The sequence below is a fragment of the Tamandua tetradactyla genome, chromosome 7 (genome assembly GCF_023851605.1).
Source record: "Tamandua tetradactyla isolate mTamTet1 chromosome 7, mTamTet1.pri, whole genome shotgun sequence".
NCBI classification, from domain to species: domain Eukaryota; kingdom Metazoa; phylum Chordata; class Mammalia; order Pilosa; family Myrmecophagidae; genus Tamandua; species Tamandua tetradactyla.
In genome coordinates, this window is record NC_135333.1 from 114,101,910 (window position 1) to 114,115,703 (window position 13,794).

Consider the following 13,794-nt stretch of genomic DNA (forward strand, 5'->3'; position numbering starts at 1 on the left):
TTATAGCTTTCCAGTAAACTAATCAAAACCCATGTAGAATGGGTGGAGACACATCTCCATCTATTTAAGATTAATACCCACAACTGATTGAATCATATCTCCATGGAGATAACCTAATCAAGCTTCCTATCTATGGGGCTGAATAGGGATTAGGAGAGATCATTGCTCCCACAAGATTGATTGGGATAAAACATGGCTTTTCTAGAGTACATAAATCCTTTCAAACTGGCACAGGGGGACAGGGTAATACATGATCTACAGTGACTTACAAACTAGTATTTTACCAGATGGGATTGGGGGGGGAGCAGGGGAAAGAGAAGAAATCCTACTTGTCATCTCTACCAAAGCCCTTACTGCCCCTAAAAAAATCTCAGTAGCTGCCTCATTACCCCTGTCACCCCTGGGTTTGAGTTGCAGCTTTCTGAGAATGGCTGGGACCTTCTGACATTAAGGCAGAAATGCATCTTTCCCATTCCTAAGTTTGCAATCACCTGGAGTGAGCTTCACTAGTGTAACACTCCTCCAAGGCCTCTCTCTTACCTTGTCAGTGAGTCTGGAAGGAATAACTGGACACGCACAGCTCTGCCCCTCCATTGCTTGGGATCTGGTGGCACATAGCAGGCTTGTGTTCTGCTTCTTTATGCCCATAGGGTAAGGCCATGGTAGCCCTGTGCTGCCTCTGCTCAGGTGGGAAATCTGGCTAATCCTGAGGTCTTGGAAATCCGTTTCACCTGAGATATAAACCACATCATCTGCGTTGTTGGTAATGAAGGCAGTATTTTGGTTCTCCATTTGCCTTATTCTTTTGTCTTATTTTTAATTGTTTCAGTGTCTGGCAGGGAAGAGAGGTGTTGTGGATTGACCCTTCAAACCCCAGTATCTGCATTTACAAAGTGAGAATTTGCTCTATACCTGGCTGGGGTGGGGGTGGGGATGAAGCAAAGGAGTCCCAGTCCCAGTGGAATCTATTCTCTTGATGAATTGTAGAACCTTCTTCCAGGACTGGCCCTTTGATGCCTGCCCAGAGGCAGGAATGTGAATGAGATACTTCCTTGGGAGTAGCGACGGTCCCCACATAAATTCTAACTTGGACAGATCTATCACAAGAACCCAATAAAATGGATAAAGGAGAAGCCAAGACTATTCAGCATCCTTTACACTGATTATTGAAGCCCACCACTCTACCTCATTTCCCTCATTCTTGGGCCTTGGTTTATTCTGCTGACTTCTTGAATGAAAACCAAACACCAGGATGTGAAATATGGTGCAATTTATTGAGAAAAGAAAGTGCAGCATGCTCATCACCAAAGAGGAACCACAGCTCAAGGAATTCAGGGGACAGAAGTAAGTCAGGATATGATGCAGGGAGGGTACCTTGAAAACCAGCAGTCAGATTTTGACAATACCACCTTCCAGCCCTGACCCCACAGCATTGCAATCCTCAGGCAGAGCTGGGGCATGCCGGCTTTAGAACATCACCTCCCGGTGAGAGAGGAAGATGGTCCAGGGTGAGGACAGGCCAGACTGGGAAGATTGAGACTGGCTTGGGCTCTGGTGATGTTGTTCAAGGTCAGGGCTCATCCAGGGGCATCATCATCCCAGACTAGCAGCTGGATCTCCCTGGCTCAGGAAGGTCTTGGAGATAGAGGATCCAGGAGTTCAGCCCCTTCTCTGGAGCAATTGAGGAAAAGAGAGGTTGAGTCGCATGTGTTTGCAGATGCCGGGCAGAAAGTGAGAAATATGGAGCGGGGAATAAGTGGGCTGTAGATTTTGCCTGAAGGATCACTTGGAGCATTGCTGGCTTGAGCTGGTGGTCTGGGAGAAGCGAATGCTGGTGCTGCCTCCACTTGCAGACTTGTAGCCACCTCCTCCAGAAGTCTGGATGCCACCAGAGCTGGAACCAATTCCACTCTGGCTCACGGAACTGCTGCCTCCACTGCCAAGCCTACTGCTCCCACTGCTGCCACTCTGGTAGCCTCCACTGCTGCCACTCTGGTAACCTCCACTGCTGCCAGTGGTAGCCTTGCCACTCTGGTAACCTCCACTGCTGCCACTCTGGTAGCCTCCACTGCTGCCACTCTGGTAACCTCCACTGCTGCCCCGGCCCCCGCTGCTGCTGCCACTGACCCCTCCGTAGCCTCTGCTGCTGCTGCTGCTGCTGCTGCCGCCTCTGTAACCACCGCTGCTGCTGCCACCAACTCCTCCAAAGCCTCCACGGCTGCCACCAGAGCTGCTGCTTGTGCTGGTGACATTGCTGACCACCGCTGCAGAGACAGGCACTCAGTTCAGGCTAAGGTCGAGGAAGCTGGAGACCTCGATCCCCATCCCGACTCTACCCTGATTGCATAACTTAAAGAAAGATGCCCAACTTATCTAAGACCTCAGTTTGGAAACATTGAGAATGAGCCTGGCCCTCTGGGGTCTTTTCCCGAAAAGAAAAGCCAGAAGCATCCACAGAAATTTCTGGTTCTTTTCAAACTAGGAACTCTCAAGACCAGCGGGGTTTTAGCTTTGGGCATAGAGGTTGCCAGTTTATGCTAGGGTCAGGGAGTGTGGCCATGGCCTGAGAACCTAGGCACTATCTGCTGACCTGACCTCCTGTGGATGGGTCAGGCCCTCCTGCCAGAAGGTCAGAAAACCTTCAACCCAGGAAGAAGGTTTTTGAATGGACTACTTACAAATGCTTACAGCACTCTGACACTCTCCAGACATCCTAAAAAGAAAGAGAGGTGAATTATTTCTGCAATGAGTCAATAGCCAAACAGCTGAGGGAACATAACTTTGGGAGCAATCTTCCCATTTGCCCTAGTAGGGGTCAAGCTCCTGGAGAAAGAAAGGCAATTCCAAGTCTGTTTCCATGGCCAGATCTCCCCAGGAAAGGGGGCTACTGCAGCGGTTAAGATTTCCAGCCCTTACCAAGCACACTCCATCTCTCTATCTTCCTACCCTCTTTCCGTTAGCTCTGAAGACCTTCCACTCTGGGCAAGCCACTCCATCTACCAACCCCTACTTGAGAGCCCATCCTCACCTCTCATCCCATGCTGAGATGAGCTTTGCCCCTTAGAATGCCCTGACCCTCCTTCTCTACTCAGCCCTGGATTTTTTTGTTCCCAACCTTCCTCTTCCAGAAAGAGGAAACCCCACCCAACGAGCCCTCCCAGGCTGGTGGTGATAGGGGTTGTTACAGGTGGGAATAACATGAAAGGGGCTGACATTCAACACATGATTTTGAAAACGTCCTGCACAGGCTTCCCAGCTTCCTGTGCCTTGTTCTTGTGTATGGAACAGACGAGTTCATACATCCCAGTGTGGGTGGAATGTGTCTGTGCACCTCACCAGTGTAAGTGCCCCGGCATTGAGCACTCCCTCCTCATCACGTCTCTCAGTTCACTTAGCCTCCTCTTTCCAAAGAAACATACTAAAATCACTTAAATTTTCTTCTCATGCTTGGGTTCTGTTTCCTCTACCCTGAGGCTAAAGGCTGCGAACCCGGAATGTGTTGAAAGATCTTCCAATTCTTGACACTTCTTTGGCATTCGACACTAAGTTTTTACCTGCTGCTTGATATTGTGTTATCTTTCAAGAATGTGTTGGTATCAGCCACCTCCCCAGATGAATTCATCCTCGGGGGGTAGGGGGGCAGGATTCTGTACTGAGCTCTCCAATATGGTAGCCACTAGCCACATGAAACTATTTAAGTTAAATGAAATTAAATTTAAAACTCAGTTCTTCCCACACACTGACCCATCTCAAATTCCAAAGTTTGGCAAACAGCTACCATATTGGATGGCACAGATACAGAACATTTTCATTGTCTCAGAAAGTTCCAGTGGACAGCAAGATTTATAACTTTTGTCATAGACCCAAAACACTTTCCTAGCATGTCATAGAAGCATGTAATTCAATATTATGTCAATGATAAAGATGTGAAGTGGATGATCTAGTTGGCAAAAAATAGTGGGGCTTGAATCCTTAGCTCTGTTTTCAGGAGACTCCCTGCCCTTTGTCTGAGTTGTTCTCTCCTTGTTCTCTTGCTTATCATTATCAAAAATTACTCTAAAATCATATCTGGAGAATGCTGAGCCCATTGCCCCTCACCTGCACTCCTCGCCCTCCAGCAGCTTGCGGTAGGTGGCGATCTCCACATCCAGGGCCAGCTTCACGTTCATCAGGTCCTGGTAGTCCCGCAGCAGCCGGGCTAGGTCGTCCTTGGCCTTCTGCAGGGCAGCCTCCAGCTCCTGCAGCTTGGTCTGGGCATCCTTGACGGCCATCTCTCCACGCTGCTCGGCTTCCGCAATGGCTGTCTGCAGGTTGGCATTCTGGAGCAGGGGGAAATAGAGACCTGATTAGCATGGTAACCACTAAGCAAGCACCTGCTCTCTCCTAACAGGAGATCTCTTTCCCATCCAGCACTCCTCCCTCCTCTTCCTTAGAAGTCCCAATAGAGCATGGTCAGAATACAGGAGTCAATTTTGCAATTGGCTCATTCACCCTTGGCCCATTGAAGTTAGTTCGTCTCATCAAGGAAAGGAAGACTGATTTGCTTTCCTATGCCGATAAAGGTATATTGGTCTGTTTTTGCAAAATGGTTAAAAACTCCTTTACCTAATTGCTTCATTCCAATGATACAAATAAGCCATCAGGATGCTTTGTGAATAGTGTGAGAGCTGAGTATTTAAGGCCACCACTGTAGCTGCAGGATTCGCTGGGCAAACCAGAATGGGCAACCAGCTCTCCTTAGGGTGACTGCAGAAAGCCCAGCCTCCACATCTGGGAGAATGGAGGTTCCCAGGGACTCTGCTCTACATATGACACCATGAAAGAATAGAGAAAGCCTGGGGCAGAGGAGCACAGCTAATGCTTCTCCTTCTTCCAGGGTCCAGAAGACCACTAGGACCTCTCCATTAGGCCCAGACCCACCTGCTTCTTGACGTTCTCGATCTCTGCCCGCAGCCTCTGGATCATTCTGTTGAGCTCCATGATCTCGCTCTTGGTGCTCTTCAGGTCGTCGCCGTGCCTGCCAGCCGTGGTCTGCAGCTCTCCCAGCTAGAGAGCAGAGGGGCACATGGGATTTCACCACAACTCTACCTGACTTGCTTCTAGAGCCCCAACTTCACGCACCAACCCTTTGTTAAACTGACATTGACTTGTGTTCTGGCAAGGACGCCCATAATGCAGCAGGGAAGGGAAAACCTGGGTTGTAATAGTAGAACATTCTCCCACCCTGCAATTCCTGAGCAAGCTTGGTGACATGATTCAGCCTAGCTCGAGTCCACCCCATGTGATCTGTTAGGGGACAGTAGAAACAGCTCGCCCCAGGAGGCAAGCAGGACTTTCTGCAACTGAACAATGGACCATGAGAGGGATGGCTTAGGAGTATAGAACGAAGAGAGGTCTACCCACAGACCATGGGCACCTTCCCACCCAGCAGGCACAGCCACCCCAGGACCCTCCATAGATCCTCTGAGTGGTGTCCAGCACCCACCTTGGTCTGGTACAGGGCTTCAGCCTCAGCCTTGCTCCTCTGAGCAATCTCCTCATACTGGGCCTTGACCTCAGCAATGATGCTGTCCAGGTCCAGGCAGCGGTTGTTGTCCATGGAGAGGACCACGGACGTGTCGCTGAACTGAGTGTGCATCTGGGACATCTCCTGCAGGGAACATGGATGTTAACTCTCACCATGTCCCTCATGCCAGGGAAGGAGGATAGTAAAAATGTCCAACATCTACCAACAGAGACACCCAAGGACGGGGCCAGAAGTGGGACAGTCAGAAAAATAAGCTTGCATTTCATGTCTGGGTACAGCCTAAGGGAAGCCTGACAACTAAGCGAAAGGAAATACATAATCAGATTATCAGCCTGAAAGTGTCAGCTTCTGGATCCTACTCCACGGGTTTCCTTTGGACTGCCCCTAGAGGATCATGGGCCAGATCTGCACAGGCTGGTGGAGCTGAGTCAGCATTTCCTGGCTGGGGCATGGCTGAGTCCTGAGTCCTATTGTTCGATGGGTGGGCATCCTGCTACTTGACCGTCCCCTAAAGTTATTCTTGGAAAGATGCAGGCCCTAGAACTTGGCCAACAAAAGAATCACCATATCATAGAGGTTCCTCAGGAAGTTGATTTCATCTGTCAGGCTGTCCACACGGGCCTGCAATTCCACCTTGTTCATGTAAGCAGCATCCACATCCTGGAGGGGGAGGTCAGACAAAGCAATGACGCTTTCCCCTTGTCCCCTCAACATGTCTTTGTTAAACCCTGACCTCTCCTCTCTGCCATCACCTAGCACCCCACGCCTGTATCTGCCTCCTAAGTGTGACTTCTCTCCTCCCCTTTCTTCTAAAAGAAAGAAAATCAAAATGGCCTTCTGCCTTTTAACCACTTTGACCAATCTAACCCCAATGCTTTAACAAAATGCAAACCATATTAGCCAGGCACAAAGTAAGTGCCTATTTCTAGGGCAGAAAAAATCACATTTCCCGAAAATGTGACTCTGGTCATAGAATACCAAAAACCCAACTCTCTAATAGAAATCTTTACAATGGATGGTTTAAGTAAGCTCTGAGTAGTTGTTGCTTGTTATTACAGATAACTTCCAGACTGAAAACCAGGACTTTTTTTTCTTTTTTTTTTTTTTTTCAGTACTATGCATACATCCATCTTTATTAGTTCACATCACACATCATCTCATTAGCCACGGTAACATTTTAAGATGGCTTCCCCACCAGCAATTTACTCAGAGCAGATTCCTTCAGCAAACACTCCCCCCACACACTTTTTCTTCTCCATGGCGGTAGATCCCAGGAAGGGAGCTCACTTACCTTCTTGAGCCCCACAAACTCATTCTCTGCCGCAGTGCGTTTGTTAATCTCATCTTCATACCTGGAAGAGAAAGATGACATGTCCATCAGTGACATGTCAGAAGTGAAGGAAAGCACTTGGGTAGAATCTCCTGTCCCAAAGATAGGCCCACTTCACAGGTGTTCAGCAGTTCCTCACCCTCAGTTTAATGAAATCCTAAATAAGTTTTTAACAAAAGCCCTACATTTTCATTTTGCTCCAGATCCTGCATGTTAGGCACCTGCTCTGCCCAGGGATCTTTCAGGGCTCAGGGCACTGCCTTGCTCTCCTCGCCCCAAGTCTGGGTGGCAGGCAGAGGTACAAACAGGGGTGGGGGGAGACCTCAAGAAGCCCACCTTCTAACCTGTGCTCTTTGACATCACAGAGCATAAAGAGGGAACATGGGACCCTAGGAGAGATTTGCTCATACCTAGTATTTCTGCCTGTCTTTTTTCTGTGTCTCTTTTCCTTCATGAGAGTTGCTGCTTTAGGAATTTGGGATAAGAATGAACTCATATATTCTGAAAGCATCAAGACTGTAAGATTCCTGTTTGTTACTAACTAAAATCTCCCACCAAGAGCTTGAAATTCATAAAAAATGGAAGAATTGGAACGATCAGAGGAGGAGAAACACTGTTTCTGGGAAATGGGAATCTGAGTTGCCAGCAAGAAACATGCCATGGAGCGGGTGCCCACCAGGGTTTGTGCAATTGAATTTGCACCTCCCCAGAGCAGTTTTCTCCCCATCACCTTGGGTCCTGACCCCTGGGGATGCCTGGAGCTTCTCCCCACCAAGACCCAGTTTGCCCCTTGCCAACCTCAGAAAGTGTGAACGACAATTCTGCACATGCAGGAGGCCAGCTGAGGTTGTATAAAAGGGGACACATTGAAAGAGGACTTTACAAATTGAAGCCCCAAATCATCTGCCTAAAATCCTCTGGAGCAGGGTTCAATAATGGAGACTGATGGGACCTGCCCTGCACCTACTGATTCAGAATATCTAGGACTGGGTCACAGGAATATGCATTTTTATAAGCTTACAAGGTGATTCCTAGTACAATAAAGAGGAGAGGACCCCCCACCCTGAAGGGCTTTAATCTCTGGGAGGACTCTTTTGTCAGTGTGGGCAGGTGTAGGAGGGGGCCACGGCCTGAAAAAGGTATAATAACCAGCCACCTAGGAGTCCCAGTCCCCACCCTCTCACCCCCTTTTGCTCAGTCATACTTCACTCAATAAATTCAACCAAGAGTTTTGACTGCAGGAATAGTTAAAAGCCCAAATTGAAGCCATGCCCTCATGCCAACCCTCCAGGAGGGGAACCTCCCCATTTGGAGCCCTCACTTCTTTTTGAAGTCTTCTACCAGGTCTCCCATGGTCTTCAGCTCATTATTCAGGTTTCCCCTTTCCCCCAGAAGGGAATCCAACTGCCTGCGCAGGAAGCTGATGTAGGATTCAAACAGGGGCTCCAGGTTATTGGAGCCAGAGCCAGAGCCCGTGGACTGCTGCTGGAGCAGGTCCCACTTGGTTTCCAAGACCTTGTTCTGCTGCTCCAAAAACCGCACCTGTGCCAGAGGAGACAAGAAAGGGAGTCAGCCTCTAGAGCTGGGCAGGTGGAACCACCCCTCCCAAAGTGCTCTGAACCATGGCAAATGAAACCAGCCCTTCAATTTTGCAATAGCCTGTTTTTTTTGTTTTTTATTTTTTTTGGAATTTGGAAAGGATGAAGATTTAGAAAGGAGAGAACTAGAATTCATTGAGTGCTTACTCTATACCTGCTATTTTCACATATTCTAGCTCATTTAATCTGACAGCCACCTCTAAAGGAGGAGCTGTTGTGCCCATTTTATAGACCAGAAAACTAAGGCTCAAAGAGTTGAAGTAAATTGCCCAAATTCACATGGCTGTCAAGTGACAAAGCTCAGGGTCAGACCCAGTTCTGTCTTAGTCTATTTTGAACCTTCAGAATCTGATTAAAAGAAGTTAGCATAAATAAAGTTATTTCACTTATTTTTTTTAAATGTAAGCTTTTCCACCTTCCTACAGGCAATGAAAATAGTCAAAGGGGTCTGATTTTTTCGTAGTGGTTTCATATATGAAGACTGACTTTTGGTAATTCAACTTGCAGCTAACCCAACTTTAACTTCAAATCCTACGCTTATTCCCCCACCCAGAACAATCCTTCTCTCCCCAGCATGGAAGCTCAATTTAATATCAGGTGCAGCACATGAGATAAATCAGCTGCCAATACTTATCAGTGAGAGGCATTCCCATGATTCGTGCTGATCCAAGTTTGCATTACTGAGCGATTGCTTCAAGCGTAATTGTAAGTTAATTGTAATAATTTCACAGCTAAAGCCCCAATCTTCAAAGCAGCTGTGTCCATTTGGACCCATATATCATTTGTACTGGTCCTATTTCTACAAACAAATATGGAGTAGAAATCTGTTCCCCATTTCCCAACAGGATAAACAGGGCTCAAAGAAGAAGAAACACATCCTCACTGTCCCAGCAGAATCAAGATAAAAGCCAGACACCCCTGCCTCCAAGCCTGGCAGATCCCACTGGCATCTTCCAACACCAACTGCCTGGGCAGTCCAAACCCTCCATGACAACTCTTGGTTTTGCCCTCACCTTGTCGATGAAGGAGGCAAACTTGTTGTTCAGGGTCTTGATCTGCTCCCGCTCCTGGGCCTTTACTTGCCCAATCTGGGGGTCGATCTCCACATTGAGGGGCTGCAGGAGGCTCTGGTTGACAGTCACTTCCTGGATTCCACCTGGAAAGCCACCAGGACCACCGAAGCCACCAGGACCACCAAAGCCACCAGGACCACCAAAACCACCAGGACCACCGAAGCCACCAGCACCACCGAAGCCACCAGCTCCTCCAAAGCCACCGGCTCCTCCAAAGCCACCAGCTCCTCCAAAGCCACCAGCTCCTCCAAAGCCACCTCCTACTCCTCTGCCACCACCAAAGCCACCTCCATAGCCACCCCCAAAGCCACTGCCACAGCTGCTACGTCCTCCACCAAAGCCACCAGCCCTGGAGCTACCACCTGCCACACTCATGGAGATGCTCTTGTAACCACCCAAGTTGTAGAGGCTCTGGCTGCCAAAGCCACCACCTCCACTCCGGGACCCACAGGCCCCTCCGCTGGCTCCCCGAGAGCGGGCCACACAGCTCATCCTGCTGCTGCTGGAGGTCACAGCAGAGCGGCCAGAGAAGCCCTGGCTCCCTCCACTGAAGGACTTCTTGCAGGATTGTCTGTTCATGGTGAGGGAGCTTGAAGAGCAAGAGTTCACTTAGCAAGAGCTGAGAGGGATGAAGGCAGAGGATAGAGATGACGGAGGAGATCGATCTTTATATACCAAGGAGTTTGGCTTGGTGGAAGGAGACTCAAGCAATTAGCTGAGAGTCATCTTGGGTTTGGTTTGCCTTCCAGGCAATAGTTACTTCTAAATTCCCAACACACCTCTAAGATAATCCTCTGGACCAAAATGGCTTTGCTTTCTTAACTTAATCACCCAAACTTGCCTCAGTTGACAAAAGACTGAGCTCTCCTCCCTTCTTTCATGTGATTTACTCGACAGACTGAGGGAACCCAAGTAGTGCCTGGTAAACAGCAGGATGGATTGGGTTTGAACACGAGGGGATTAGAAGCCATTAAGCCCCATGACACAGGGTGTGAAGATTGGAAAACCTCTTCCAGGTGGGCTGGAACACTCCCTGCAGTGCCAGTGTGCCCACAGACTCAGACAGGGGGTTCACACTGTTCTCCCACCATTGGCATTATCTCTCAACGACATGTCACTTATGGTCACTGCTTCAGAGACATATCAAAAGAAGAGCCTGGAATGCAGTGAGGCAGAAGAAGGACTGGAGAGGTATGTAGTGACCTCAGAGGGCCCACTTTGCCACCACCTCAGCTCCTCCCAAAGGCATCCATCTAAGCAGGCCGGTAATTCGAGCTGGGAAAAGCTGCTTTTGGGAAAGGAACTAAAGTGAAGACAAAATAGCTGGTCCATGGGAAAGGGGGAGGGCCAAGATATGGAGCAAACAAGTGCGAGTCTTGGGGAGTCCAAGGGGAGAGGGGACATGTGCTGGGGTGGGATCTTAGATCAAGCCCCTCCACCCGCCATGCTGCACTGAGAACAGATGGTGTTGAAAATCCAGAAGCAGGAAGAGACAGACAGCAGTGGGCTGTGGAGTCAACTCTTGGACCCTGTTTGCCTTAGGATGGGGTGTGTGCTGCATCTAGTTCCCAACTCAGACCTAGTGCCTTTAGGATCTCCTCCTCCTACCACCACCTGTTTGGATTAGATACCCTTCCCCGTTTTTACACCACACCCACACTTTTCCCATCATAGCGCTGACATATAGTGCTGTACTTACTGTTTATCTGTCAGCACCTCCTCTAGACTCTGAGCTCCTCAAGAAAAGGGGCTGAGTTCTGCTCATCCTGAATTTCCAGCTTCTAATATAAGCATACCACAAGTACCACTGATAAGTGGTCTCTGAGAATATACATTATCAGCCCCAAGTCCCACCCCGGTTCTAAAGAATAAAAAACTCCAGGGGAAGGGCGTGAGTGTCCGTGTTTTTAACAAGCACCTCTACCCCTGTCTTATGTAATCCTTATCATTCTGGGAGTCTGGGAAGCCCTGGTCCTGGCCAGGAGTGCTCCATCTGGGCCTAGAGTGTGAAGGATGGAGGACCTTTGATGGCAGAGCAAGGACACAGATAAGTTACTGCTCTGACCCCGAGAGCTCAACCATCCCCAGCCCCCATGCCACACCCCATACACACAGCAGACACAAGTTCTCAGGTTGGTTTCCACACACGGGATTTCACAAGCTAGGAGGGATTGATTCTAGACTCCTGGAGAAATCAAAGATATGTCATCTCCAGGACACCAGTCCAATAGACAGCGGGCACGCCATCTCACTGGGAGGGTTTCCAAACAAACCAGACTGGGGCAGAGGACTGGTCTGAATGACCCTAGAGAACCTCAAAGCTAGCAGTTGCAAGTGCTCTGGAACTCATTCTCAATTTTCAACTCTGCAGGTTGGAGCCAGTCTGCCTGGGTGATAAGCCCAGCTCCACCGCTCATAGCTGTTTGGCCTTGGCTAGTTACCTAACTTTTATGTGGCTCTGTTTCCTCAACTGTAGAGTGAGGATAATAGTAGTGGGCACTCTGTGGGGTTGTGTGAGCCTGCAATAAATGCTTAGAACAGTGCTTGGCATATAGTAAGTGCTGTACCTTTAGCTACTACTGCGGTATTCTATTACGGGACCTGGGGGAAGGGAATCTTGACTTTTCTCGGGATGATTTGTACCTCTGGGAAACTCATCAGGAAATGGTAGGAAGAAGACACTAAGGTGAGTGCAGAGTAAGGCCAGCCTGAGCTAATATAGAGAGTGAGAGAGACGTAGAGTTGGATGACCCTTGGGGGGGGTCATGATTTAATACCTAAGTCTGTATTTCTATCTGTCAGATTCCTTCCTGCCTTAGCGTTTGTGCTGAACTTTGCAGGATGTAATATATATGAAATGCCACACAAAGGTAAAGTAGCAGTGATCGAACAGAAAACCTGTCTTCATGGAATTCAGAGGACCTGGGTTCAAATCCCAAATCTACCTGTCACTATGTGGTGACCATAGACAGGACACTTGACTTCTTTGAGCCTCTCTTTCCTTATTTATAAAATGAGGATTCTACTCTACCCTACAAGATTGCTTTTGAGATTTAAATACATAGTGTCCAGCAATAAATGTTTGGGGGGCGGGTCACTGTGGCTCAGCAGGCAGAGTTCTTGCCTGCAATGCCGGAGACCCAAGTTCGATTCCCGGTACCTGCCCATGTAAAAATAAATAAATAGATAAATGTTTGGGGCTTATAAATCATTACCCATCCATAGGTAGTCCATGAAGGGACCCCTGCATTGGATTCTTCTATGAAACATTAACTCCACCCATCAACTGGATGCCAATCCCTCCTGGCGAGACTTTGCTCATATTCTTTGTAATTCCTTTAAAGGCAGAAAATCAAATGTCCTCCCTGGAAAGAAAGCTGAGCCAGGCTCACCAGAAGCCCCAGGTGAGAGCCCAGAGCAAACCAGGGCAGACATCAGTGTCTCCAATTTCCTTCCCCTCCCTTGGCTCCAGCTCTGAGGCAGCAGGTGACTGCCTCTAAATATGGCTCATCTCCGGCACCCTGGCAGAGCTGGGGGAGAGTGATGGAGAGACGGAATGGGCACAGCACACATCATGGGCTTGGGTTGGGCTCCACTAATCCATGTCTCCCAATCCTGCCAAAGCAGCACTTATTTAGCAGGTCAAAGTTGTTTTCTCAGCAGTTGACTGAAGCTGCTACAAAGATCCAGAATTGCCATCCTCGGTAATATTGCTTTTATTCGTTGCAGAATCTTTTAAGACTGGTGACGTAGTAAGTGGTTGCCTGCCACCAGCAGTCTTAGTTCTAATCTCTCCCTTGCTGGAAGCTTCTAGATAAAGAGTGCCAGGGGGTTGAGCCCTCTGGATCCTCATTTCCCGACCTTTAATATAGGGGAAATTGTCACCTCTAACCAAATTTTGCTCCGGTGTTCAAATTACAATGAGAACTCTTAAGAGTTGCTTCTAACATAATTGTGAGGAATGACTCATTTTAGACAGAAATCACCCCCAGGTCGAAGTGAGCAGACAACCCTCTCCACCCAGGAGCTGCTGAGATGATACTTGCTGCTCCTTTATACTTAGAGATTTGCAAATTCAAGTTTCAAGATAATTGTTCATTAATTCTCAAAACAAGAAAAATGAACAATCATTCTGAGTGTGTTGCCCCTAGACTGAGGATTAGCACTCTCTCCTCCTTTTTACCATATTAAAATAAAAACATCTCATTATGAAATAATTTTATTTAAAAATTAACAGTAAAATACATTGCCATTTAATCCAAGCTC

At 48.3% G+C, this 13,794-nt stretch overlaps 1 protein-coding gene across 1 annotated transcript; it reads right to left on the minus strand.

Moving 5' to 3' along the window:
- Nucleotides 1–1,255: 1,255 nt before the first annotated feature.
- On the minus strand, nucleotides 1,256–10,190 carry LOC143642422 (keratin, type II cytoskeletal 3-like). The gene is made up of 9 exons (XM_077110779.1): nucleotides 9,469–10,190; nucleotides 8,179–8,399; nucleotides 6,819–6,879; nucleotides 6,092–6,187; nucleotides 5,486–5,650; nucleotides 4,921–5,046; nucleotides 4,099–4,319; nucleotides 2,679–2,713; nucleotides 1,256–2,264 (listed from the first exon to the last, which is right to left on the minus strand). The coding sequence occupies exons 1-9, from the start codon at nucleotides 10,105–10,107 to the stop codon at nucleotides 1,783–1,785; spliced, it is 2,046 nt and encodes a 681-aa protein (XP_076966894.1). The 5' UTR covers nucleotides 10,108–10,190; the 3' UTR covers nucleotides 1,256–1,782.
- Between the last annotated feature and the right edge of the window lie 3,604 nt (nucleotides 10,191–13,794).

Excerpts from the sequence above, each read along its gene's own strand:
- LOC143642422 (XM_077110779.1), bottom strand. The coding sequence starts at position 10,107 with ATGAACAGACAATCCTGCAAGAAGTCCTTCAGTGGAGGGAGCCAGGGC. Across the intron at positions 6,188-6,818 it reads AGTTTGTGGGGCTCAAGAAG|GATGTGGATGCTGCTTACAT; the intron begins GTAAGTGAGCTC and ends CTCCCCCTCCAG. Across the intron at positions 2,265-2,678 it reads TCAGAGTGCTGTAAGCATTT|CGGTGGTCAGCAATGTCACC; the intron begins GTAAGTAGTCCA and ends CTGTCTCTGCAG.